Source organism: Gymnoscopelus braueri, assembly GCF_963280865.1.
Source record: "Gymnoscopelus braueri genome assembly, chromosome: 18".
NCBI lineage: Eukaryota > Metazoa > Chordata > Actinopteri > Myctophiformes > Myctophidae > Gymnoscopelus > Gymnoscopelus braueri.
Genome location: NC_137618.1, coordinates 1077804 through 1102295, shown reverse-complemented (window position 1 = coordinate 1102295; position 24492 = coordinate 1077804). Strand labels below are relative to the sequence as shown.

At 41.0% G+C, this 24492-nt stretch overlaps 1 protein-coding gene across 1 annotated transcript in view; it reads left to right on the top strand.

Moving 5' to 3' along the window:
* Nucleotides 1–24492, top strand: part of LOC308105811 (low-density lipoprotein receptor-related protein 1B-like) — a gene marked incomplete at its 3' end in the record, with an annotated part of 706266 nt that overhangs the window by 300879 nt on the left and 380895 nt on the right. The window contains 6 exon segments of the mRNA XM_080456736.1: nt 255–474; nt 4903–5092; nt 9731–9853; nt 10927–11070; nt 17999–18124; nt 23353–23469. Coding sequence (XP_080312862.1) covers nt 255–474; nt 4903–5092; nt 9731–9853; nt 10927–11070; nt 17999–18124; nt 23353–23469 — 920 coding nt within the window.

Below are 24492 nucleotides of genomic sequence, written 5' to 3'. Positions count from 1 at the left end.
TAGTATTTTTGAGACATTTTGAAAAATGTTGACCTTATTTTTAACACAAATCTTCTCTTGTGGGGGTTTCTTGCACAAAACATTTTCAGATGGGGGGGGGGGGGGGGCTCAGTGGCCAAATACATGTCATTGTGGGGGTCCTTGGCACGAAAACCTTTGAGAACCACTGATACAGAAGGTAGAGCTGGCCTCGGGTCTTAATGGGTTAATAAAGTAGTCAATCAATCAATCAATATCAATCAATGTCCTTCCAGCTGGATGTACTGGACGGACTGGGAGGAGGACGAGGTGAACGACAGCATCGGGCGGATCGAGAAGGCGTGGATGGACGGCTCCAACCGCCGCGTGTTTGTCACGTCCAACATGCTGTGGCCCAACGGCCTGGCGCTGGACCACTCCGCCGGCACCATGTACTGGTGTGACGCCTACTACGACCACATCGAGAAGATACACCTCAACGGCACGGGCAGGATGGTGAGTTCACCTACACTAAAACTATGACGGAAATGTTGGTAGACTACCTTTATTCACTGACGAAAACTACATAAAAACATAATAAAAAACGAAATATAAGCTAAGCTATGACGACTAAAAACTAAGTCTAAATATATTGACAATTTCGTCAACAAATTTTAATTTTAGTTTTCTAGTTTTTTTAATTTCTAGTTTTAATTTTAACAAATAAAAACTAGACTAAAATGTTAGTGAGGGATCTAGTGGAGAAGAGATCCAATAGAACTTAAAGACAAGTCATTTTATGTTTGTTTGCAGTCGGGTGTTGCGCTCTGAAAATAGCAGATCTACAAGCTCACAACGCGTCTCGCTGCAATGCGTTGTGAGCTTGTAGATCTGCTATTTTCAGCATGCAAACAACTGTAAAATCAGTCATAACGACGCCATCAAGGCACCGACAACATACATTATAGTCGACTAAATCAACTGTAGATTTAGTCGACTATAATCTTAGGATATTTAGTCGACTACAACTAGACAAAAACTAAAACTTTTCAGATGACTAAAATATGACTAAAACTAAATGGAATTTTATTCAAAAGACTATGACTAAAACTAAATCAAAACTTGCTGTCTAAATCAACACTATGGTGAGTTCACTTCCAGGTGTCAGCGGAGAAAAAGAAAAAAGAACCCCGGCCGATTAATAAGTAGGCTAATGCAATTCTAAACGGTTCACTGGGCAAAGGAACCGTTTTTAGCTGCGACTGTGACCTTGTCTTTGCCAACTAGGCAGGGGAGTGAAAGTAACTAAGTAAATTTACTCAAGTACTCACTGTAGTATTTCCAATGTTCAATACTTGTACTTGTACTTCTACTCCACTGCATCTCAGATCCAAATATTGTGCTTTTTACTCCGCTACAATTATTTGAAAACTTTAGTTATTTAGTTTCAGATTTTGATTATTATTACAAAACATACATTAACCACTTCAGCCCTTCGGCTATTTGAAAATAGCAGATCTACAAGCTCACAACGCGTCGCACCGCGACACGTTGTGAGCTTGTAGATCTGCTATTTTCAAAATATTTGTATACATTTTAGACATTTGAAAACTTGTGAAATGGGACATTCTGCATATTGAGTACTTTTACTTTTGGTCCTTTAAGTATATTTCGATGCCAATGCTTTTGTGCAAGAACATTTTGAATAACGGACTTTCACTTGTAACAGAGTATTTCTACATTGCAGTATTGATACTTTTACTTAAGTAAAAAGTAAAAAAAATGAGTACTTTTTCCTCCAATGCAACTAGGCTGTAGCCAGGCAACGAGGAGGGCGTAGCGGGAGGTTATGCTCTCCAGACAACTCAGGACTGTCGCCATTCTTGTCCTCTGCTATGCTATGATTTGAGTCCTGTGTTAAACACATTACCATCCGTCTCTAGTTTTTCTCTAGAGTTCCAAAGGTTTGCCCTCTTTACTGAGACGGCAGACTTCTTGCACATAAACATATAATTGCCCACGATACTGTGAATATCTATTGATTGATTGAATACTTTATTTAGAAAAGACATGGACACAATACATGGAAGTACAATTTAAACACAAGGTCCTCTAAACTGGATCGCTCATAAAAGCACAATGTCTTATTTAAAATGAGATCCCCACGCACTGACTCAAGTCATGATGACATTTAAGAAGACATACAAATATACACTACTATGCAGAACGTCATACAATCAGCTTACAGGTTACCGGTATAAAATGAAAATGAAAATGTTAAAAATGTTAAGACTTTGACAGGGGCAAGTTTGGAATTGCAGCCTCCTGAAGGTGTATCTTTAGGGCAGTTTTGAAAGTGAGTAGGGTTTTACACTCCTTTACTCCTTTGGGTAGGGCATTCCACATTTTTGTTGAATAGCATTAGAAAGAGTTCATTCCCTTATTTGTGCCAAATCTGGGTTGAACATGATGGTGTAGTGGTGGAGCTGCCTCTGGTGTTATGATTATGGACTTCATTTACCTTTTTGAAGTATTTGGACAGGTACATGTGTATCTTAATGTTGTGGTGTATCTTGTAGACCAGGCCCATTGTAAGTTGCTGTACTCTGTCCTCAACCCTGAGCCATCCAACCCTAGCACAATGAGCCGGGTTAGATGTGTTGTGTGTTTGAGGCCAAGAAGTAGCCTTACTACCAGTTTGTTTTGGGATGTCTGGAGCCTTGTTTTGAAGGCCTTAGTGGTGTTGTGATACCATGAGAAGCATGCATAGTCCATACGCACACATGCTGCATATTGTGTTAATGTGATAACGTGGCCATGCTTCAGCTTTGTGAATTTACTGTATACTCGTGTTTATTTTTTATCTTACATATACTTTTATCTGGTGGGAGGTTAAACTTCTATGTTTTATTGGTATTTTCTCTTTATTTGTCCCTGGCTGATGCGGTTGACCCACTTTCCCCTCAGGGATGAATAGAGTTTATTCTATCTCCTCCTATCCTATTCTGTACAGAACCTCCTCGGGTCAAATTACATTTACAAGCCAATTCCTTCGTCTCTGAAACATTCTCATTTTATTAGTTTGGAGCTTTGAGACCCGGTAGTGGATCATTGGATAATGCAAAGAGAGAGAGAGGCACAAAGTTTACACTATCTCTCAAAGTCAATTTCATCACGTTCTAGGATGCTATGGACAGTTTATCTGAGGCTGAGACTGAATGCTGTGCAGTGGTGGAAAAAATACTCAAATGTTTTTACTTAAGGAAAAGTATCAATACTGCAATGTAGAAATACTCTGTTACACGTAAAAGTCAGGAATTCAAAATGTACTTAAAGTACCAAAAGTAAAAGCTCTCATTATTCAGAATGTCCCATTTCAAGTTTTCAATGTATACAAATCTTTAGAAAATAGCAGATCTACAAGCTCACAATTCGTCGCATCGCGACGCATTGTGAGCTTGTAGATCTGCTATTTTCAAATGGCCGAAATGTATATACAGTACTTTAGGGCTGAAGTGGTTAATGTATGTTCTGTAATAATAATCAAAATCTACAAAGTAACTAGTAACTAAAGTTTTCAAATACATGTAGTGGAGTAAAAGTACTATATTTGGATCCGAGATGTAGTGGGGAAGAAGTCAAAGTATTGGAAATTGGAAATACTCCAGTAAAGTAAAAATACCTCAACATTTTACTTATGTACATTACTTGAGTACATGTACTTAGTTACTTTATACCACTGAGTTTAGACTATATCACAAAGTCAATGTCATGCACGTTGTGGTGCTAGACAGTTTATCTGAGGCTGCGTCCTGAAGCCGTACATCATCATCATCATCATCACACCCTCTCTCTGCAACGCTGTTTGAAATAAACGTCGTGAACAATAAGTGACCCAGTTCTTGGATTCCTGAGTCAGCAATGTCTTTGTTCAAACGGTATTGCATGAAAACACTTGGTAAAGATTTGTTTTGATTGATATAGAGGCCCACAAGCTCACATAGCCAAAGTATATTAGGTTGAAGTGGTTCAACTGATGTTGATGCTATATAAAAGGTAGGGTAAGTGATTATATTGTTGTTAAAATGAGTGTTAATTATCTCTATATTCTGATAGTACTCATTGCTATAGAGTGTTTGTTCAGTAACATGAGTCTCCGTGTATCTCTAGCTATTTAGTGAACTGAAAATAAATGCTTTTTCAGGTCTGGATACCAATTATCCAATCAGGAGAGAGAACTCACACAGGATACAGATTAAACAAGTGAAATTGGAAGTGATGACGCAAAGAAATGAGCAGACACCATTTTAACTGGAACAATATAAAATTGAAGCTGACACATGTGTACTATCCAGGGGTGAAAGTGGGCCGGAACGAGCCGCTACGGCGTTCCGCTAAAAGATTCCGTGCCGGCGCGCCGTACTGGTAAGACGAGGGTTGTCAAAAGCCCATTATATTATAACACATGACCAACAAGAAAACAGTGGCAACGTTAGTGTTAGTTTTCCTATAAAGTGCTTCTAAATGGCTCCAGTGTGTTTGCGTTAATGTAATCCATGCTGTTTATGGTTTTAATTTATTCCACGGAGAGGTTTTGTTCACTCGCGAGCCACAACGTCAATGTCTGTGGTGTTTCTAGTCCACAACTAGACTGGACTCAGTTAGCTTTGCAGGTTGCAGATCCGGTTTCGAACGGATACGGAAACTGCCTTTGTGCGTGCCTATGTATGCAAATTACCGGATACAGAGCAGGCGGGGCTCTGCACCAGAGCAGCTCACTGAGCAGTTAATAGATTACAACAAAACAGACGTGGTGCGTTTGGTTTATCATTCCTGTATGCTCGATATATATATATATATATATATATATATATATATATATATATATATATATATATATATACGTTAATGCCACATTGTGCTTCCTCCCCCCTGTGTGTTCAGGTGGTGTACAACGGCAAAGAGCTCAACCATCCGTTCGGCATCTCTCACTACCGTAACTCCATCTTCTGGACGGAGTACATGAACGCCTCGGTGTTCCAGCTGGACCTGACCTCCGGGGACGTCACTCTGCTGCGCAGCGAGAGGCCGCCGCTCTTCGGCCTGCGGGTCTACGACGCCCAGAGTCAGCAAGGTCACACACTGCTACCTACTGTACCCTACCATTTACTGTGTTTAATCCTCCTCCTCCTCCTCCTCCTCCTCCTCCTCCCCTGAAGAATACTTATAGGGATCCCACCGCTTTTCTAGGGAGAACCCGCTGTGATTGGCCAGTAGTTGCTGTGATTGACAGTTCTTCCTTCCTAGCGTTTTTTTCAACTATGCCTAAACAGGCGTCGGTGCCTAATCACCCTGTTGGGATTTATTCATCATTAATGACCGGCTACCCGTCAGTTATCCCTTGTTCCATTGATCCAAGCCAGAATTCAATGGATTAGGCCTGTAAAGATTCACTCAACTCACGATACGATTGGAACCACGGTACTAGGTTCACGATACGATGTATAGTTACATATTGGTGGTCCAGAATGGTGCTTAAGTACAGTACTTGAGTAAATGTACTTAGTTACTTTCCACCACTGCCATTAGGAAAAGGGTTTCCCTTTTCCTGCCCTGAAAAGATAAATAGTCTCACTACTACAGTATATATATATATATATATATATATATATATATATATATATATATATATATATATATATATATATATATATATATATATATATATATATGTATATATATATATATATGTATAATATATATATACATACATACATACGCACATTAAAACTTATTATGTTTTTTTTTCAGACATTAATGTCTTCTACTTTGTTGCACAAAAGTAGCGAAAACAGCTGTTCTACAATCTCACATCGTGACACATTGTGAGATTGTAGATAAATGTAGATTATCTTTTTTTTTTTACAAAGTGAAAGTGGTTCTGTGTATCTTATGTTTTTCATATATAAAAAACATCGGATCCATTGGAACACTGACACTGATTTTTGGAACGTTTTTTTTTTAACTCATGCAAGGTTCCCTCCTCCTCACCCAACTAGTGACGATATGATTGGCTCAGATGTTTCTACAACACATGCTATCACTGACAGATCTCCATAGCGTCCAGCGCTGCTCTGATTAGTGGTGACAGTGATTCTTCTTTCTTTCTGCCCGGTGTTGGTTGTTCCCTCTCTCTCCCAAATGAAAGGGGTTGGATGGATGGGAACAGGAGGGAGGGAGGATGCAGTTGGATGGCAAACGATGATGGATTCCTGCTGTTGTTGGAACACTAAAGCAGATGACTAGATACTAGATAGAGTAGCAGAATGTGCAAGATGTGCATGGCTGAGAGAGGAGAGCCGCTTGGCTGAGAGAGGAGAGCCGCATGGCTGAGAGAGGAGAGCCGCATGGCTGAGAGAGGAGAGCCGCATGGGCGCGCAGAGCCGCATTGGCGCGCGGCAGGCTGAGAGAGGAGAGCCGCATGGGCGCGCGGCAGGCTACTATTCTTGTTATAATTCGTCGTCGTTGCTGTTGTTGCCGGGCAGAATACCTCGTATCTCCATATTTAAACTTTTTATTTTTTTTCGTAAATTAATGCTCTTACTACTACTCCATCAAACAAGCCGTGGTGGAAAAAGTACTGCAATGTAGAAATACTCTGTTACAAGTAAAAAGTCTGGAATTCAAAATGTAATTGAGTAAAAGTACAAATGTGAGTACAAATGGGGGGCACGGTGGCGCAGTCGGTAGCGCTGTTGCCTCACAGCTAGAAGGTCCTGGGTTTGATTCTCGCCGGGGACGCTGTGGGCGCTGTGGGCGTGTGTTCTCCTCCGTGTCATCAGTGCCCATACCCTAGGTGGGGTTGGTGAAAGGGCCTTTCTGTGTGGAGTTTGCATGTTCTCCCCGTGTCTCCTAGGGTAGTTAATACCCTCACAAAAACATGTAGTAATCCTGGTCGCTATACTGCCTCCCCCTGGTCAGTCGGGGGGCCTGATGGAGGGGAAAGGAACTGGTTGGAATAACGTGTTCCTTCCACACGCTACGTCCTACCGGGGAAACTCCCCCTGTCAGGTGACAAGAAGGTCAGTTGGCTCTCATGCATTGAAGGAGGCATGAGCTCGGCCCTGGGCTCCCTAGGCTGGTGGGGGGAGTGTAGCGCCCAGGATCACTTAGAAAAATTGGCACCGGGTGAAAAAGGGTTACAAAAACGTGGGATAAAACAAAAAAAGAAAAAAAAAGAAAAGGAAGGGTTTTGCACATACAAGGTTTTCCTCCACGACCGTGACGTATTCATTCCTTAATTGACAGACAGGTGAAGCAGTGTTTAGACACCGCTCTGCAATCAAGGACCTCTGTGGATAATTATTATAATCCATGTTCATAAACAAACAACCAAGAGAAACACCAGGGTTCAATGAGCTGGGAAGGGTTTCATTTCAATGATTTGTTTATTTGGGATAATATAACATAATATAATATTAATGAACAATACAGTACATATAATGCACAGTAAATACAGAGGATTTAAAAAGAGATGCACATTGTCCTCCATAGTCCCATACATAAAAACAGACAGTGGTGGGAAAAGTTCTCACATTTCTTACTTAAGTAAAAGTATCAATACTGTATTGTAGAAATACTCTGTTACAAGTAAAAGTCCGGAATTCAACATTCACTTGAGTAAAAGTGCAAAAGTATTTGTATGAAAATATACTTAAAGTACCAAAAGTAAAAGTACTAAAATGTTTGAAAATAGCCGATCTAGTTCACAACTTGAACACAATCTACAATCACACACCATGAATAATATGAATACGTTACACAACAGGGTTACAAGCTAAAACAGACGGTAGTCCATCCATGCCTCTCCTTTTGTTATTGTTCTCTGATCATTATTAGAAATATTTTTTAATCACCGGTGGGGCTATGTTTTATCCTTGCCTCTGGTCAGAATGAATTAAACACATCAGGTATTTCCTTCTGGGAACATGTTAGACTGATACGTTTGATAATATCACAATTTAACAACTTAATTAAAACCAAATGATGATAATAACATTAACCCTGATCAAAGGAGGTCACATCCACGTCAACCATTTACAGGAAGGTGCTGAACTTATTGAAACTACAAACATCACGGATAATAATGTTGCACAGACACTTTAGCTCCTTTTGAAGACTTTATTTTAGTATCACCTGAGTAGTGGGCTGAGCACTGCTCTTCTTCAGACTCCACAACATCAAACCTGGCAACCCTATTTTGGGCACATTTTCAAAGATGTGCCCAATGTGTCAACATTCAGTATTTGTTAGTTGTTTTACATTTTGTCGTATGAAGCTCACAACACCTCACACTTTGTCCAGAGCTTGTAGTTTGGCTATTTTCACAATATTTATCTGTGGGAAAATCAAATATGATTATTTTGGGCGTTTGGGAACACATGTTGTACAGTTAGTACCCAATGGAAGTGGGACGTTGGACTGATCCAGTGCTATTCATATTTGGTTTGGTTCAAGTCATGTACTGTAACTGTTTAACACATTTAGACCAGAACACATCTGTGTCATTATAAGATTTCTTTGGCTATTCAAAAAATAGCAGATCTACAAGCTCATAGCGCGGCACCGAGTGCCGCGCTATGAGCTTGTAGATCTGCTAATTTTTTTTTTCATATTGTGAAAGCGAACATTTTTAACTCAAATCTTTGCTTCTGGGGGATTCTACAAATGTCTTCTAAACCCTAACAGTTTTTATAAAAAAAAATTATGTTGCTATAAGTATAATCAGTGGTTCTCAAACTTTTTTCATGTCAAGAACCCCCCAAAATGATATGTATTTGGCCGCCAAAATATGTTGTTCCAGGCAAAGATTTGAGTAAAAAAAAATCGCTTTAAAAAAGAAAATGCACACATTTTCATGATAAAAAAAAATAAATAGCAGATCTACAAGCTCGAAATCAAAAAATGACACAGATGCGTTTGCGGTCACAATGGATTAATTTAGCATCAGAAAGCTGCATTGCCACAGATAATGAGGAAGCAGGCCTGGGTCCAAACATGTGTGCATGCTGCTGTGGGTCAGAGCTGCTTCATTCACTGGACAGTCCTCCAGTGTTTGGTGTCACAGACTAGATTAATTGGCTGTCCAATCCTCTGAGCATTACCGATTGGCCCTTTACAAAAAAATAAAACGGAGTGCTTTATCTCATTGGCTGCAGGCGCCGCCTGTTGGGGCTTTAACACTAAATGGAAGTGACAAACGTGTCTCATGCCTCAACTTTATATATGTGACAGCTTCTTCTTTTTTTTACACTTAACAAAAAAAAGAAAAAAGAGAGAAAAGAAAATCTATTCTCCCCAGAGGATAGCAGGAGGGCTTTTGTCCAAAAAAAAGAAAAAAGAAGACAAATTATTCTTCCAAGAAGGATAAAAATGTCAAACGGCTGTCCTCCGCATTGTTCCCAATAATTCATGTGACATGTGCTTACATATGATGGCACCTGGCAACGTCCCTACACCCAGTACAGGAAATGAGTTTTATATCAAGGAAGTATTTTTTCTGGTGTTGTTGCCGCACTCCAAGCGACCTTCCTCTAACCACCGCTTGGAGGAACAAGTACACAACAACACAACAACACAACAACACAACAGCACAACAACAGGAAGCCATTGTGTGGAGCGATGGGGGGGACGGGCGGGGGGGCTTTGAGAAAATACAGGCGTGAAAGTGAGCGAGACACAAAACCTTATTTTGGCTCTTCTATGTCTGCAGGTGACAACGCGTGCCGGGTAAATTATGGGGGTTGTGGTACCCTCTGCCTCGCCATCCCAGGAGGCAGAGTGTGTGCCTGCGCTGACAACCAGGTCCTGGAGAAGAACAATGTCACCTGCTCAGGTAACGTATATTATTTTACACTATGAAGCACAGGAATGAACCCAGACGGTCGGGGAGAGAGAGGCTCAAGAGGCTTCGTTGCCGTCCCGGGGTATATATACACCATAATCCTAAATTCATCATCCTACCATCAAATACATAGATTTTCTACAAGCTTTGTGTCTGGTGGGGGGGGGTGGGGGGGGGACTGAAAAACTAAAAAAGATACAGATTCGAGATCCTAATGGCGTTGCAGGATTTTGTATGGAAACTTAAGTCACCCAAGGGAGGGAGGGAGGGTACAAACTGGATCTTTACTCAACCATTCTAGGCCAGGGGTCTTCAACAGGGGGTCCTCAGAGTTACTACAGGGGGGCCGAAAAATATGATATGACATATTTTTTACATTAACGACTTGAACCCCAGCATCACTTTTCTGAGGAGAACTTTAGCCACAAATAGCAGATTGGCAATTTTTTTTGTAGGTTCAGGTGTAGAAGGAAAAAAATGGAGACCCAAGTAAAAAAATAAAAAGTTTAATATGAAACACAATTTTATACAATACATAACGGGGGTCCCTGCTTAATCTCTCTCTCAGCTAAGGGGGTCCTTGGCCTGAAAAAACGTTGAAGACCCCTGATCTAGGCAAAACATTTTCAAAGAAATGTTATAAAATAGTCGATCTACAAGCTCATCACTACAAGTTGTGAGCTTGTAGATCGGCTGTTTTCGCAGTTTCATGCACGGCAAAGTAGACAATAGTGCTGAAGTGGTTAACTCCCCCGCCAACAAAACAAACAAAAACTAATAATCTGTTGTTATGGTGGGCGTCGCTGGCCTAGCGGTTTAGGTGCATACCACATATAGGCTCTAATGTAGCCTGACAGCGAGTAGCGGATTCGATTCCCAAGCCCCCACGACCTTTGCTGTGCGTCACTCCCCGTCTCTCTCTCTCCGTTTCCTGTCTCTCTCTCTACTGTGTATAGGCTACTATCAAGAAAGGCAGAAAAGACCCAAAATATCTTTAAAAAAATAATCTGTTGTTATTAGTTTCCTGTTTTGTTGTTTTTAACTCTTATCTGTGTTTGTTCCAGAAGTGTCCACCGGGGGGCCGGAGCCTCAGCGATGTCAGAGCGATGAGTTCCAGTGTCACAACCAGCGCTGCGTACGAGACACGTGGAAATGTGACGGAGACGACGACTGTCTGGACGGCAGCGATGAGGACGCCCACAGCTGCTGTGCGTAGCTGACACACACACACACACACACACACACACACACACACGCATGCACACGCAATCACGCATGCACGCATGCACGCACACACGCGTTCAATAAAAAGCATTTAATCCGATTGGTGGCCATTTTCTCATAGTTATGATGTATTGCAATATACCTCCCAACCGATAGGGTCGCGTAGTTTAAAGCACATGGAGATAATTCTGAGAAAATGGCCACCGATCCGATTACAATGCTTTTTGGGCGGTGAAACCGCCCCTATAAGTGAGGTTTGGATATTTGTACAATTATCCTGCGCTGTGATTGGCCAAAAAGTACCCCGCCTAACCCTGCACCGTGATTGGCCAATCACAGTCTATTCAGAACTGTGATTGGCCAGTGTCACATGACACATGTGCATAGCCCTATATAAGAAACCATAACTTAAAAAAAAACATAAATTTGTTTTTTTTAAGTTATGGTTTTGTCCATCATAAAGAGTGTTTCAATAAATGTATTTATTTTTTGTACATGATTGGTTGACTCCATTCAGTATTGTGATTAGCTAGCAAGACACCGCCCACTTCACACAGGGTGTGATTTTATTGAATACGGAAGATACGGGTACTTAGACCCGACCGATGTAAATTGTAACATCAGTGGGCATGGGGTCAGCACTTTATATTTGAAATATGAACGTTTATGTAGATGTACGGGTTGTAAATGGAGAAAGTGCCAAAACCATGTTGAAGCTCCGCCATGACTGTCATGTTTCAGGGCTAAGACATAGTAGTCTATTACAGGGGGTCGCGACCCCACTTGGGGTCGCAAAATTATTTTGGGTCATTTTTATTTTTTTAATTCAACAGAATGGATGAAATACAACCTAAAATGATTACAAATAGTACATTTGACCATTTTAATACATTTCAAATGCGCACCGAACGTGCAAGTTTATGTGCATGAATTACCTCCAGGTTTAGGTGTCAATGGCCGCCTTATTTTGGCGTCGCGGGCTGAAAGGTTTGGGAACCCATGGTCTATTATGTGGGGTTGTGGTGTAATATTACTCTACATGCACACATTTCACAGGCTGCCTCGATGCACCAGCCTGGAAACGTGGGAAAAGTTTTTTACAAGTGGAGTCTCTCCCCGCAATCAGATTTTCTCTTTGTAAATGTCACTGTTAAAGCTGTGAATAACGTCCCATCCCCCCTATAGCCGCCTCACATTTTCTTGAGACCAGTTTTGCTTTTGAGTGAATCGATTAGATAAACACCATGCTAGATGCAGTGGTGTAAAGTAACTAAGTACATGTACTTAAGTACAATTTTGAGGTATTTTTTACTTTACTGGAGTATTTCCAATTTTCAGTACTTTTTACTTCTACTCTCTCTGAGGCAAATATTGTACTTTTACTCCACCACAATTATTTGAAAACTTTAGTTACTGTGCAGATATAAATATATGACATTATAAAACATACATTAACCACATTAGCCCTATTTTATATATAGGTTATTTGAAAATAGCCGATCTACAAGCTCACAACGCGTCGCTCGTTGTGAGCTTGTACATCTGCTATTTTCAAACATTTGAGTACTTTTACTTTTGGTGCTTTAAGTACATTTTGATACCAATACTTTTGTACTTTTACTCAAGTAAATTTTGAATTTGGGGCTCTTACTTGTAACAGAGCCCACTGAGCATTTTTCGGGCTATTAGAGGTAAAAAAAAAACGTCTAAGGGCTTTTTTAGCGGCCTAGGCTTAGCCTAGACGTTGATTAGCTGTTTTTGAAGCGTCTATTTATAGACAGTCTATATCGTAGCCGTTGAAATGACGTCTATAATATAGACGTCTATATACAGACGCTTAAAAAACATCTAATCAACGTCTAGGCCTAAAAAACGTTCACTGTTAGACCAATTATAACCCGGTGTTAGACGGAGGTCTAATAGCCAACTATGGCTCAGTGGGAGTACTTTTACATTGCAGTATTGATACTTTTACTTAAGTAAAACATTCGAGTACTTTTTCCACCACTGCCTGCATTGCTGACTCATTTTTCAGAATGAAAAAAATAACCATAAATGCCCAAATGATCAGAACTGAAAAATCAATGATCCACCCTGCTGGGAATATCTACTTTAACGACCATCCTCTAACTAGGTTTGTTTTATTGCGTATGATTGCTTCTTCACATGTTTTTATTTCTTTATCTGGGACAAAATTTGGTCTCTCTTTTAGTGAAGGGGAATATAATGGATGTCAGTGGTATAAAAGGAATTCCAAGTGGGGGGTTTTAGGCTTTGAAATCAAGCTCCCCCTGTGGCCCTGAGACAATCTTATCTGTTAGTTAACATTCTCCACAGTCTCCCACAGCTAGACATAAAGAAAGAGAAGGAGGGCTTGGCCCTCGTCCTAATCTGTGATTTCACACTGGAGTGCCAGCTCCACGGAGGCTGAACTGAAGAAAGGTGATCGCAAAAGAAGGCAAAAGGATTTTTTGCACTCTGGGGGCTTTTTTTCCCCCCTGCAGAGACCCTGATGGCATCATGACTGCAATATAAAAAAGTCACTAAGATGTACAACTTAAGACTAAAACTGTCTGCGAAATCAGCCTCCCGTTCTGTCATTAGAGACGACGGTGCTACACTGTTAACTCTTTAAGACCTGAGAACGCATCTGTGTGTCATTTTTAGATTTCGTTGGGCTATTCAAAAATAGCAGATATACAAGCTCATAGCGCGGCACCGAGTGCCGCGCTATGAGCTTGTATATCTGCTATTTTTGAAAAATCGTGAATTTTTTTTTGCAAATCTTTGAATATATATATATTTAAAGCGAGCATTTCTAGCTAAAATGTTATTGCTTCTGGGGATTCTACAAATGTATTCTAAATCAGTTTAAAACAGTTTTCTGAAACACTTATGTTGCTATAATATTAATGTCAGTGTCAAGGAGCCCCACAACGATATGTATTTGGCTGCGGACCCCCATCTAAAAAATAAATAAATCCAGGGACCCCCAGAAGCAAAGATTTGAGTAAAAAACAATTGCTTTATAGATATATATTCAAAGATTTGCAAAAAAAAAACACGATTTAAAAAAAAATAGCAGATCTACAAGCTCATAGCGCGGCACTCTGTGCCGCGCTATGAGCTTGTAGATCTGCTATTTTTTAATAGCCAAAAGTATAAAATATGGATAAAGTGGTTACACAGATGCGTCCCCCGGTCTTAAAGGGTTAAACATGTAAAAATTAACACCTGAGGATTCTACTGTGTACATCATACTGTAAGAGTAGGGCAGGGGTCTTCAATGTTTTCAGGCCAAGGACCCCCTAGCTGAGAGAGAGATGAAGCAGGGACCCCCTCTATATTTCAGATTAAAGTTTTTTTTTTACTTCGTCTGCTCTTTTTTCCCTCTACACCTACAGTATAGCCTCTTTGCCAAAAATATCAGATCTACAAGCTCGCAGCGCAAGGCGTTGAGAGCTTGTAGATCTGCTATTTTCGGCTAATGTTCCCCTAAGAAAAGGAATTCTAGGATTCAAGTGGTTAATGTAAAAAAAACTAAATCATATCACACAAAGATTTGGCGGACCCCCTATAGTAGCTCTGAGGACCCCCCTAGGGGTCCCGGACCCCCTGTTGAAGACCCCTGGAGTAGGGAGATTCACCGATTGAAATTGGTGAATCGATATGAACGTGCACGATGCGCTGCACCGGTTGATTCAGTGTGCATGGGATACCATTGACGGCAGAAATGGCGACGCATCGATCACTACAGTGTCTGCATCGTTAAAATCCATGTTTGCATTGTTTTTTTTAATGTTTTTTTTTTATCCTATCTTGTGTATCCGAGGTGCCTTGAATGCACTATCACTGCCCCCCCCCCCCCCCCCAAAAAAGATCTAGCTCACAATGCGTCGCATCACAACGCATTGTGAGCTTGTAGATCTGCCGTTTTCAAATGGCCGAAATATAGATTGGGCTGAAGTGGTTGATGTATGTTTTGTAATAATAATCAAAATCTACAAAGTAACTCAAGTTTTCATACAATTATAGTGGAGTAAAAGTACAATATTTGACTCTGAGATGTAGTGGAGTAGAAGTAAAAGTACTGAAAACTGGAAATACTCCAGTAAAGTTAAAACATACCTCAATTGTACTTAAGCACAGTACTTGAGTAAATGTAATTTAGTACTTAGTTACTTTACACCACTGACCTACGCGCACACTTGAGACTATAGCCTTGACTGATAGCCGTGACTACTTCATGAATAACTCTTGGTTCTCTGTGTTCTAGCTGTGTGGGTATTCTTTAATGTCAGTGGTGTTACCATAGGCCATAGCTGTGTGGGTATTCTTTAATGTCAGTGGTGTTGCCATAGGCCATAGCTGTGTGGGTATTCTTTAATGTCAGTGGTGTTACCATAGGCCATAGCTGTGTGGGTATTCTTTAATGTCAGTGGTGTTGCCATAGGCCATAGCTGTGTGGGTATTATTTAATGTCAGTGGTGTTACCATAGGCCATAGCTGTGTGGGTATTATTTAATGTCAGTGGTGTTACCATAGGCCATAGCTGTGTGGGTATTCTTTAATGTCAGTGGTGTTGCCATAGGCCATAGCTGTGTGGGTATTATTTAATGTCAGTGGTGTTACCATAGGCCATAGCTGTGTGGGTATTCTTTAATGTCAGTGGTGTTACCATAGGCCATAGCTGTGTGGGTATTCTTTAATGTCAGTGGTGTTGCCATAGGCCATAGCTGTGTGGGTATTCTATAATGTCAGTGGTGTTACCATAGGCCATAGCTGTGTGGGTATTCTTTAATGTCAGTGGTGTTGCCATAGGCCATAGCTGTAGTGTGTAGGTATTCTTTAATGTCAGTGGTGTTGCCATAGGCCATAGCTGTAGTGTGTAGGTATTCTTTAATGTCAGTGGTGTTGCCATAGGCCATAGCTGTGTGGGTATTCTTTAGTGTCAGTGGTGTTGCCATAGGCCATAGCTGTGTGGGTATTCTTTAGTGTCAGTGGTGTTACCATAGGCCATAGCTGTGTGGGTATTATTTAATGTCAGTGGTGTTGCCATAGGCCATAGCTGTGTTGCTTGTGTCAAAGGGGAAACACACACACACACACACACACACACACACACACACACACACACACACACACACACACACACACACACACACACACACACACACACACACACACACACACACACACACACACACACACCACATGTGTGTCAACACGTCAAATACACAACTCACTTGGTCTGAGAGGCATTTTAGAGTCGTATTGATTTATCCTGAGATGTGTATTGTATTAATTATCTCCGCCAGGCCGCCGGAAGGCCGCGAGGCAGAGATTATGTTTAACCCCTTAAGACCGGCAACGCATCTGTGTAACCAGTTTAAACCATTATTTTACTCTTTGGAGATTCAAAAATAGCAGATATACAAGCTCATATAGCACAACACCGAGTGCTGCGCTATTTGAGCTTGTATAACATTTTTGTTCATGATTTTTGTTTGTTTTTAAACGAACATTTGTAACTCAAGTCTTTGCTTCTGGGGGTCCCTTGAACTCAATATTTTACATATGTAAAAAATACATATATTCCAAGATTTGCACAGATTTTCATGATTTAAAAAAAATAGATCTACAAGCTCATAGTGCGGCACTCGGTGCTATGAGCTTGTATATCTGCTATTTTTGAATAGCCAAAGAAATCTTAAAATGACACAAATGATGCTTTCCCGGTCTTAAAGGGTTAATGTGAATGAAATGGCGTAGACTAAATCAGGCATGTCACTTTAAAGGGTTCTAATATATCATTATTTTATAGTCTTACAAGAATGCAACAGGGTTTTTTGTATTTTTTTTATTGCAGCTCTAGTTTCAAAGCAAAGTGTTAAAAAAAACCAAAATACCCAAATGAACGTGAGAAGATAATTAAATAAGGAGATCCAGACCACCCCGTGTTCAGCACAAAATAATGACATTATGGATGCAATTAAATCCTCCAAATGTGTGAGATCCCAGACATGAGGCCTGTGGTCTGTCAGCGTGAAATTATTTGCGTCATTAACACTACGCAGTCAAGTACCGAGCGTTAACCACATGAACCCCAGCGTTCTCTATTCTGGGCATGTCGTTAATGAAGAGAACATTGTGTGAAAATAGACAAGACGTTGTTTTGTGATGAGTTTGTGACCTTGAAGATCCACTACTTTCAGTGAATAGATTTGATGTAGAGGGGGGGGGGGGGGGGGAGGAGGGGACCAAGTACAGAACCCCCCCCCCCCCAACACTGGTCAACGTACAGTATATGGAGTTTAACCCATTAAAACCAGGAACGCATCTGTGTCATTTTTAGATCTACAAGCTCATAACGCGGCACTCTATGCCGAGCTATGAGTTTGTAGATCTGCTATTTTTGAAAAAGATTGAACATTTTTGCAAATCAATGAATTTATATATGTTTAACAAAAACTTTTGACTGAAATCTTTGCTTCTGGGGGTCCCTGGAACAAAATGTTTTCAAATTGGGGTCCGCGGCCAAATATATGTTATTTTGGGGGTCCTTGACATGGAAAAAGTAGCAGAGGCGATGATTGACAGTCAACATCCCTCAACAGCGACACCCGCAGGCAAAGATTTCTTTTTTCATTGCAGTTGAGAAGGCTTTAGAAATCAGAGAGAAAAAAATCCAGCCATGGATCACTGGAGTGGATTTTTCAGTTATAACTTTTATTACACGTTTGAAGGACCATGATAAATACTTTTAATGTGTTGTAAAACTGAATGTCATGAAACCTTTAAACTCAAGGATTAACAGTCTGTGTTTTATTGCGTTAGTAGACACAATTAAAACCCATCTGTGTGTGTGTATATGTATTATGTATTAACTTTCTTTTTTCTTTTTCCCCCCAGACAACCATAGCTGTCCCATTGACCAGTTCAAGTGCAACAACAATCGCTGCATTCCCAAACGATGGCTTTGCGACGGAACGAACGACTGTGGCAACGACGAGGATGAATCCAACATGACTTGCTCAGGTGGGTAAACGGTTGTGTGTTTGTGTCCCGTTAGCAGAGCTACTGGGTCGAGCCGAGCCTCGGGTTCAGACGAAAAAAATAAAAAAAATAAACAACTCTTTTACCCCCAAAAAAGACATTTCAACTGCCCCTAGTGGCCGAACGGTATAAGGCAGACGGAAATGTCAGTGGATGCTTTGGATGCAGCTCAAAGTGAACTTTACTCAGGTATCTAGTTGGTCGTCGTACGACCTTCCTAGCCTGTGTTTTAAAAAAAGAAAAACTGCCGGAAATGGCCAAACCTCAAACATCGAAAAACTGCGAAAGTGGCCGTTTTCTTCGTGACTTTGAGGACATTAACCCATTAAGACCGGGAAAGCCTATATTTTGTTGTACCTTTAAAACCCGGGAAAGCATCTTTGTCATTTTAGATGTTGCTATGTATATAGCTATGTATAGCTATGTATATAGCTATGTATATAGCTATGTATATAGCTATATACATAGCAACAGGACTTTTTTTGGGGGGGGGAAATAGGACAGATTTTCGGAAAACGTGGGTTAGGATTTAGAAGGTGTTTATTTAAATCAGCCTCAGGGATAAATGGGTTAACCCATTTTGGTCGGGAACCCCTATTTGTAACTACTGTATACCTTTCAGGATGGGAACCCCTTTTGGGGTTGTTGTTGCTATGTACAGTACAGGATTTAGAAGGCATTTTTAGAATCGGCCTCTGGTCTAAATGGGTTTAGCACATAATTACACTTTTTGGGGGTTTTCGGGCCTTCAATTATGGTAATTGTTCGAGGCCGGGCCCAGTTAGGGCCCAGTTAGGGCCCAGTTAGGTCCGGGCCCTACTTTTCAGGCCTGTTGAGAACCCTCTACTGGGCTGCAGTAGGAGGATGAACAGCAACGCAAAACCTTTCTTTGATTCTTTCAGCACGAAAAGAGCTCACATAAATGTGACTTCATTGATACTGTACTGTGATCATTGATACTGTACTGTGATCATTGATACTGTACTATGATCATTGATACTGTACTGTGATCATTGATACTGTACTGTGATCATTGATACTGTACTATGATCATTGATACTGTACTGTGATCATTGATACTGTACTGTGATCATTGATACTGTACTGTGATCATTGATACTGTACTGTGATCATTGATACTGTACTGTGATCATTGATACTGTACTGTGATCATTGATACTGTACTATGATCATTGATACTGTACTGTGATCATTGATACTGTACTGTGATCATTGATACTGTACTGTGATCATTGATACTGTACTGTGATCATTGATACTGTACTGTGATCATTGATACTGTACTGTGATCATTGATACTGTACTGTGATCATTGATACTGTACTGTGATCATTGATACTGTACTGTGATCATTGATACTGTACTGTGATCATTGATACTGTACTGTGATCATTGATACTGTACTGTGATCATTGATACTGTACTATGATCATTGATACTGTACTGTGATCATTGATACTGTACTGTGATCATTGATACTGTACTATGATCATTGATACTGTACTGTGATCATTGATACTGTACTGTGATCATTGATACTGTACTGTGATCATTGATACTGTACTGTGATCATTGATACTGTACTGTGATCATTGATACTGTACTATGATCATTGATACTGTACTGTGATCATTGATACTGTACTGTGATCATTGATACTGTACTGTGATCATTGATACTGTACTATGATCATTGATACTGTACTGTGATCATTGATACTGTACTGTGATCATTGATACTGTACTGTGATCATTGATACTGTACTGTGATCATTGATACTGTACTATGATCATTGATACTGTACTGTGATCATTGATACTGTACTGTGATCATTGATACTGTACTGTGATCATTGATACTGTACCATGATGTATGATCAGAAACGACTCTCTCACATTGAGATACGGTCCTTATTCTGGGGGGAAATACCTTCACAGAAAAATAGCAGAACAACAAGCGTTGCGAGCTTGTAGATCGGCTATTTTCAATGTATTTAATGTAGAGTGAAAACTGAAAAGTCCTGAGGGACTTCGGCCAACCACGAATAGGGTTTATATTATTCTTAAGTTGCTGTGAAAGGACCCGTTCTATGCTTTGAAGTTGTGTTACATTAAACCACACAGGAACAGGGTCTGGATTCCAGCTGACTGCTGTATATCCTGAGATCCGGTTTAAATTAAGTTAAGCAGAACATCTGAAACAGGGGGTTAGATGAGGTTCGCGAAAAAAACATTTGAAACGGTGTTACTGTAGATGAGACTTTTTTTTTATGAGGCAATATGTAAAAAATAATCCAGGCCTCTACACGGATCAACTACTGAACCATTGATTTTTAACTTTTTTTTTTGGTGTGTTAAAAAAAGAATCCTTTCCTTACAGACGGATGTGTTATAGAGATCAAAGACTTTGAACAGAAGCATGCCGTGTTGTCAGACAGTCATCCCTGTTCTGCCTCACACTGAGGGCTCCTGCTCCGGAGAGGAGCAGGAGCCCTCAGATCAATCTCATTGCGTGAGCTCTGTAACATCAAAGAAGTTTAGCGCCTACAAAGGGGAGACTTTCCCCCCGAAAACGGAGTGCATGTCAGAACCACTTCCAGTATATCAGCGTGGCTCCCCCCCCCCCCCTCAGCCTCACTGTAACGTCTACTGTAGCTTATAGTCCCCTACAGCAGGGGGTTTTCATATCAAGGCCCATTATTTATTGGGCATTTGAGCCACAGAACCATTTGATGAGATTTAGAAAAAACTTTTATCTCCCGATTATGTAACCAATTTTTTCACCCAATGCCAGTTGCCTAAGATGTAATCCTGGGCGCTACTCTCCCTCTGCCAGCCTAGGGAGAGCCCCGAACTGAGCTCATGCTTCCTTCAATGCATGAGGAGCGAGCAGGCCTCTTCTTATCACCTGACAGGGGAGAGTTTCCCCGGTAGGACGTAGCGCGTGGAAGGAACACGTTATTCCAACCAGTTCCTTTCCCCTCCATCAGGCGCCCCGGCTGGCCAGGGGGAGGCAGTATAGTGACCAGGATTACTGCATGTTTGTTGAGTGGGTACCTACCCTCCAGGACCCAGGACTGTCTAGCTGTGAGGCCACTGTGCCACCGTGCCCTCCACCGTGCCCTCCACCGTGCCCTCCAAAACCTAGAATATAACGTTATCGTTGGATAAGATTTTGTTCACAATTCCATGCTGTATTGATGTTGGTTCCAGAGGAGAGATAACAGGCAAACGTTGATCAACATTACAATTATTCTACATTCTCTAATTGTGTAGACTTCTTGTAAATTAAGTAATGCAGTCAGATGTTTAACAATAATTTAACTCTTGAGAGCGTAAAATGAATTTTCATTCATTTTTCAAGAGTTAAACATCTATAAGGGTCCATTTGGTTACCAGCTCTCCATCATTTAACTGGGGACCACTGGTGGTCCCCAGTTAAATGAACACTGGTTGAAAACCCCTGCTCTACAGTACATCAGCGTGGCTCCACCCCCCCCCCCCCCCCCAGCCCTCCTGTATAAAGACTACCGTAGCTAACGGCTAGCCTCTCTCAGGTTGTTTTTTGTTTAGCCTTTAGAGGTTCAATCAATGAGCGTTAGCCTGGAGGATGATAAACGCCGCCCTGTCGTCAGATTGACATGCATATTACACGCCACCACAGAGATCACAGGGCGTTGCTGTCCATGCGTGTCCACTAGACCCTGACCCTGTGTGTGTGTGTGTGTGTGTGTGTGTGTGTGTATGTGTGTATAAACAGAATGTTGACTGGGTGGGAACCCGTGAATCGACTGCAAATTCCCCCCGTTGGCCTTCGCTTTGCACCCGTTTGTTCTTTATGTGTGATTGAGCGATAACCTGGGAGGTAGAGCGCAGAGCGCCGGGGCGTGTACGCTGACATCTATCGCTGATGTAGCGATCGTTAGAGATGTCGTGCACATCTTCCACACCTTGACACAGCGCGCGCGGGTGTGGGTGTGTGTGTGTGTGTGTGTGTGTGTGTGTGTGTGTGTGTGTGTCTGTGTGTGTGTGTGTGTGTGTGTGTGTGCGCACAGTTGCATGTTTGATTGAATCACTCTTTCTTGTGTACCGTTTTCCAGTGGTGGAAAACTCACATGTTTTATTTAAAGGTAGGGCAAGTGATATGTTTTGGTTAAAACAAAAAGTATTTTGTTAAAAGGTTAAAGCACTATATTCTAATAGTAATCATTGCTATAGAGTGTTTGTTCAGTAACAGATGTCTCCCCGTCTCTCCAGCTCTTTAATAAACAGAAAATACATTTTCCGGTAGGTGTCAAAATCTCAGCCAATCAGGAGAAAGTACCAATTTTAAAGCTTCTTAGTGTTCCAGTTCCAATTTTGCCTGCTCATTTCTTAGTGTCATCACTTCCAATTTCACTTGTTTAATCTATATCCTGATTGAGTTGTCTATCCTGATTGGATAAAATTGGAAATGAAACTGAAACTGAAACGAAAATGCATTTTCTGTTTTATAAAGAGCTGGAGAGACAAGGAGACTCCTTTTACTGAACAAACACTCTATAGCAATGAGTACTATCAGAATATAGAGCTATTTAACACTTACTTTAACCAAAGAAAATCACTTACCCTACCTTTAAGTAAAAGCATCAACACTGCAATGTACAAATACTCTGTTACAAGTAAAAGTTCGGAATTCATAATGTACTTGAGTAAAAGTGCAAAAATATTGGTATCAAAATGTACTTAAAGTACCAAAAGTAGAAATCACATACAGTATTATGCAGAATGTCCCATTTCACAAGTTTTCAAATGTATACAATTATTTTGAAAATAGCAGATCTACAAGCTCGATGCGACACATTGTGAGCTTGTAGATCTGCTATTTTGAAATGGCCGAAATGTCTATAGGGCTGAAGTGGGTAATATATGTTTTGTAATAATAATAATAAAGATCTACAAAGTAACTAGTAACTGAAGTTTTCAAATAATTGTAGTGGAGTAAAAAGTATGATATTTGCCTCTGAGATGTAGTGGAGTAGAAGTAAAAGTAGAAATACTCCAGAAAAGTAAAAAATACTTCAAAATGTAACTTACTGTAAGTACAGAACTTAAGTAAATGTACTTAGTTACTTTACACCAATGGTGTGTGTGTATGTGCTTGATTGAATCACCTGGAAACCCTCTCTCTCTCTTGTGTCCCGTTCTCAGCCCAGCCCTGCCAGCCCAGCCAGTTCTCGTGCGGTAACGGACGCTGTATCCCGCACGCCTGGAGCTGTGACCGCGACGACGACTGCGGAGACATGTCCGACGAGACGGCGTCCTGCGGTGAGTCTGGTCCCCCAGGGGCCCAGGGGTCTGTTCTTGGCCCCTGTAACTTTTTTTCAGTGAATCTTCAAGCTCGGCTATATTTCATTGAATGTTCGCCAGAACACATTTAACAGACTGGACAATCAATGTTTAAAGAAATAATAACACTTCCTATTAATGTAATTACTACCATGCTTGTCCCTCCAGATAAAATGCACTATCATTTCAGTAGTTGAAGCACGATTCTGGCCAGGCACACACACACACACACACACACACACACACACACACACACACACACACACACACACACACACACACACACACACACACACACACACACACACACACACACACACACACACACACACACACACACACAACACACACACAAACACACACATTCTTTTTTTTTTAATACAAGTTTCTCTCGCGTGCAATATTTCATCAAGTGAGAGGCCCGTGTTACGAGCCCAAATTATTGATGCTGTTTTCTTTGGACCAGGAACGCGTACAGTTACTACATGCCTTCACAGCCTTGGAAAGCCATGCCAAACAACTTGTGTAGTTCACATAGTTCACTGTTCTGAAGCCTGGCCTCTGAGGTATTATACAATCTATCAGCCTCACTGGGTACGTCCTGGAATAAACTTGGAAGCGTGCGTGCGCGCGGGTGTGTGTGTGTGTGTGTGTGTGTGTGTGTGTGTGTGTGTGTGTGTGTGTGTGTGTGTGTGTGTGTGTGTGTGTGTGTGTGTGTGTGTGTGTGTGTGTGTGTGTGTGTGTGTGTGTGTGTGTGTGTGTGTGTGTGTGTGTGTGTGTGTGTGTGTGTGTGGGGGGTGACAGTACAAAAGGGAGTATAGAAGAACAAGAGTACTCTGCTTCATGTCTGCCTGACTTAAACAAAAGTCCTCAGTTACTTAACCTTTTTATGTAAGGTTAAGGAGTGTTCCACGGCTGTTAGAATAAACAAATAAAAAAGGCAGAAACGGCTGAATTATCGGCATACATTTAAACAGTGTGTGGGTAAAAAGTCTTAAGAGT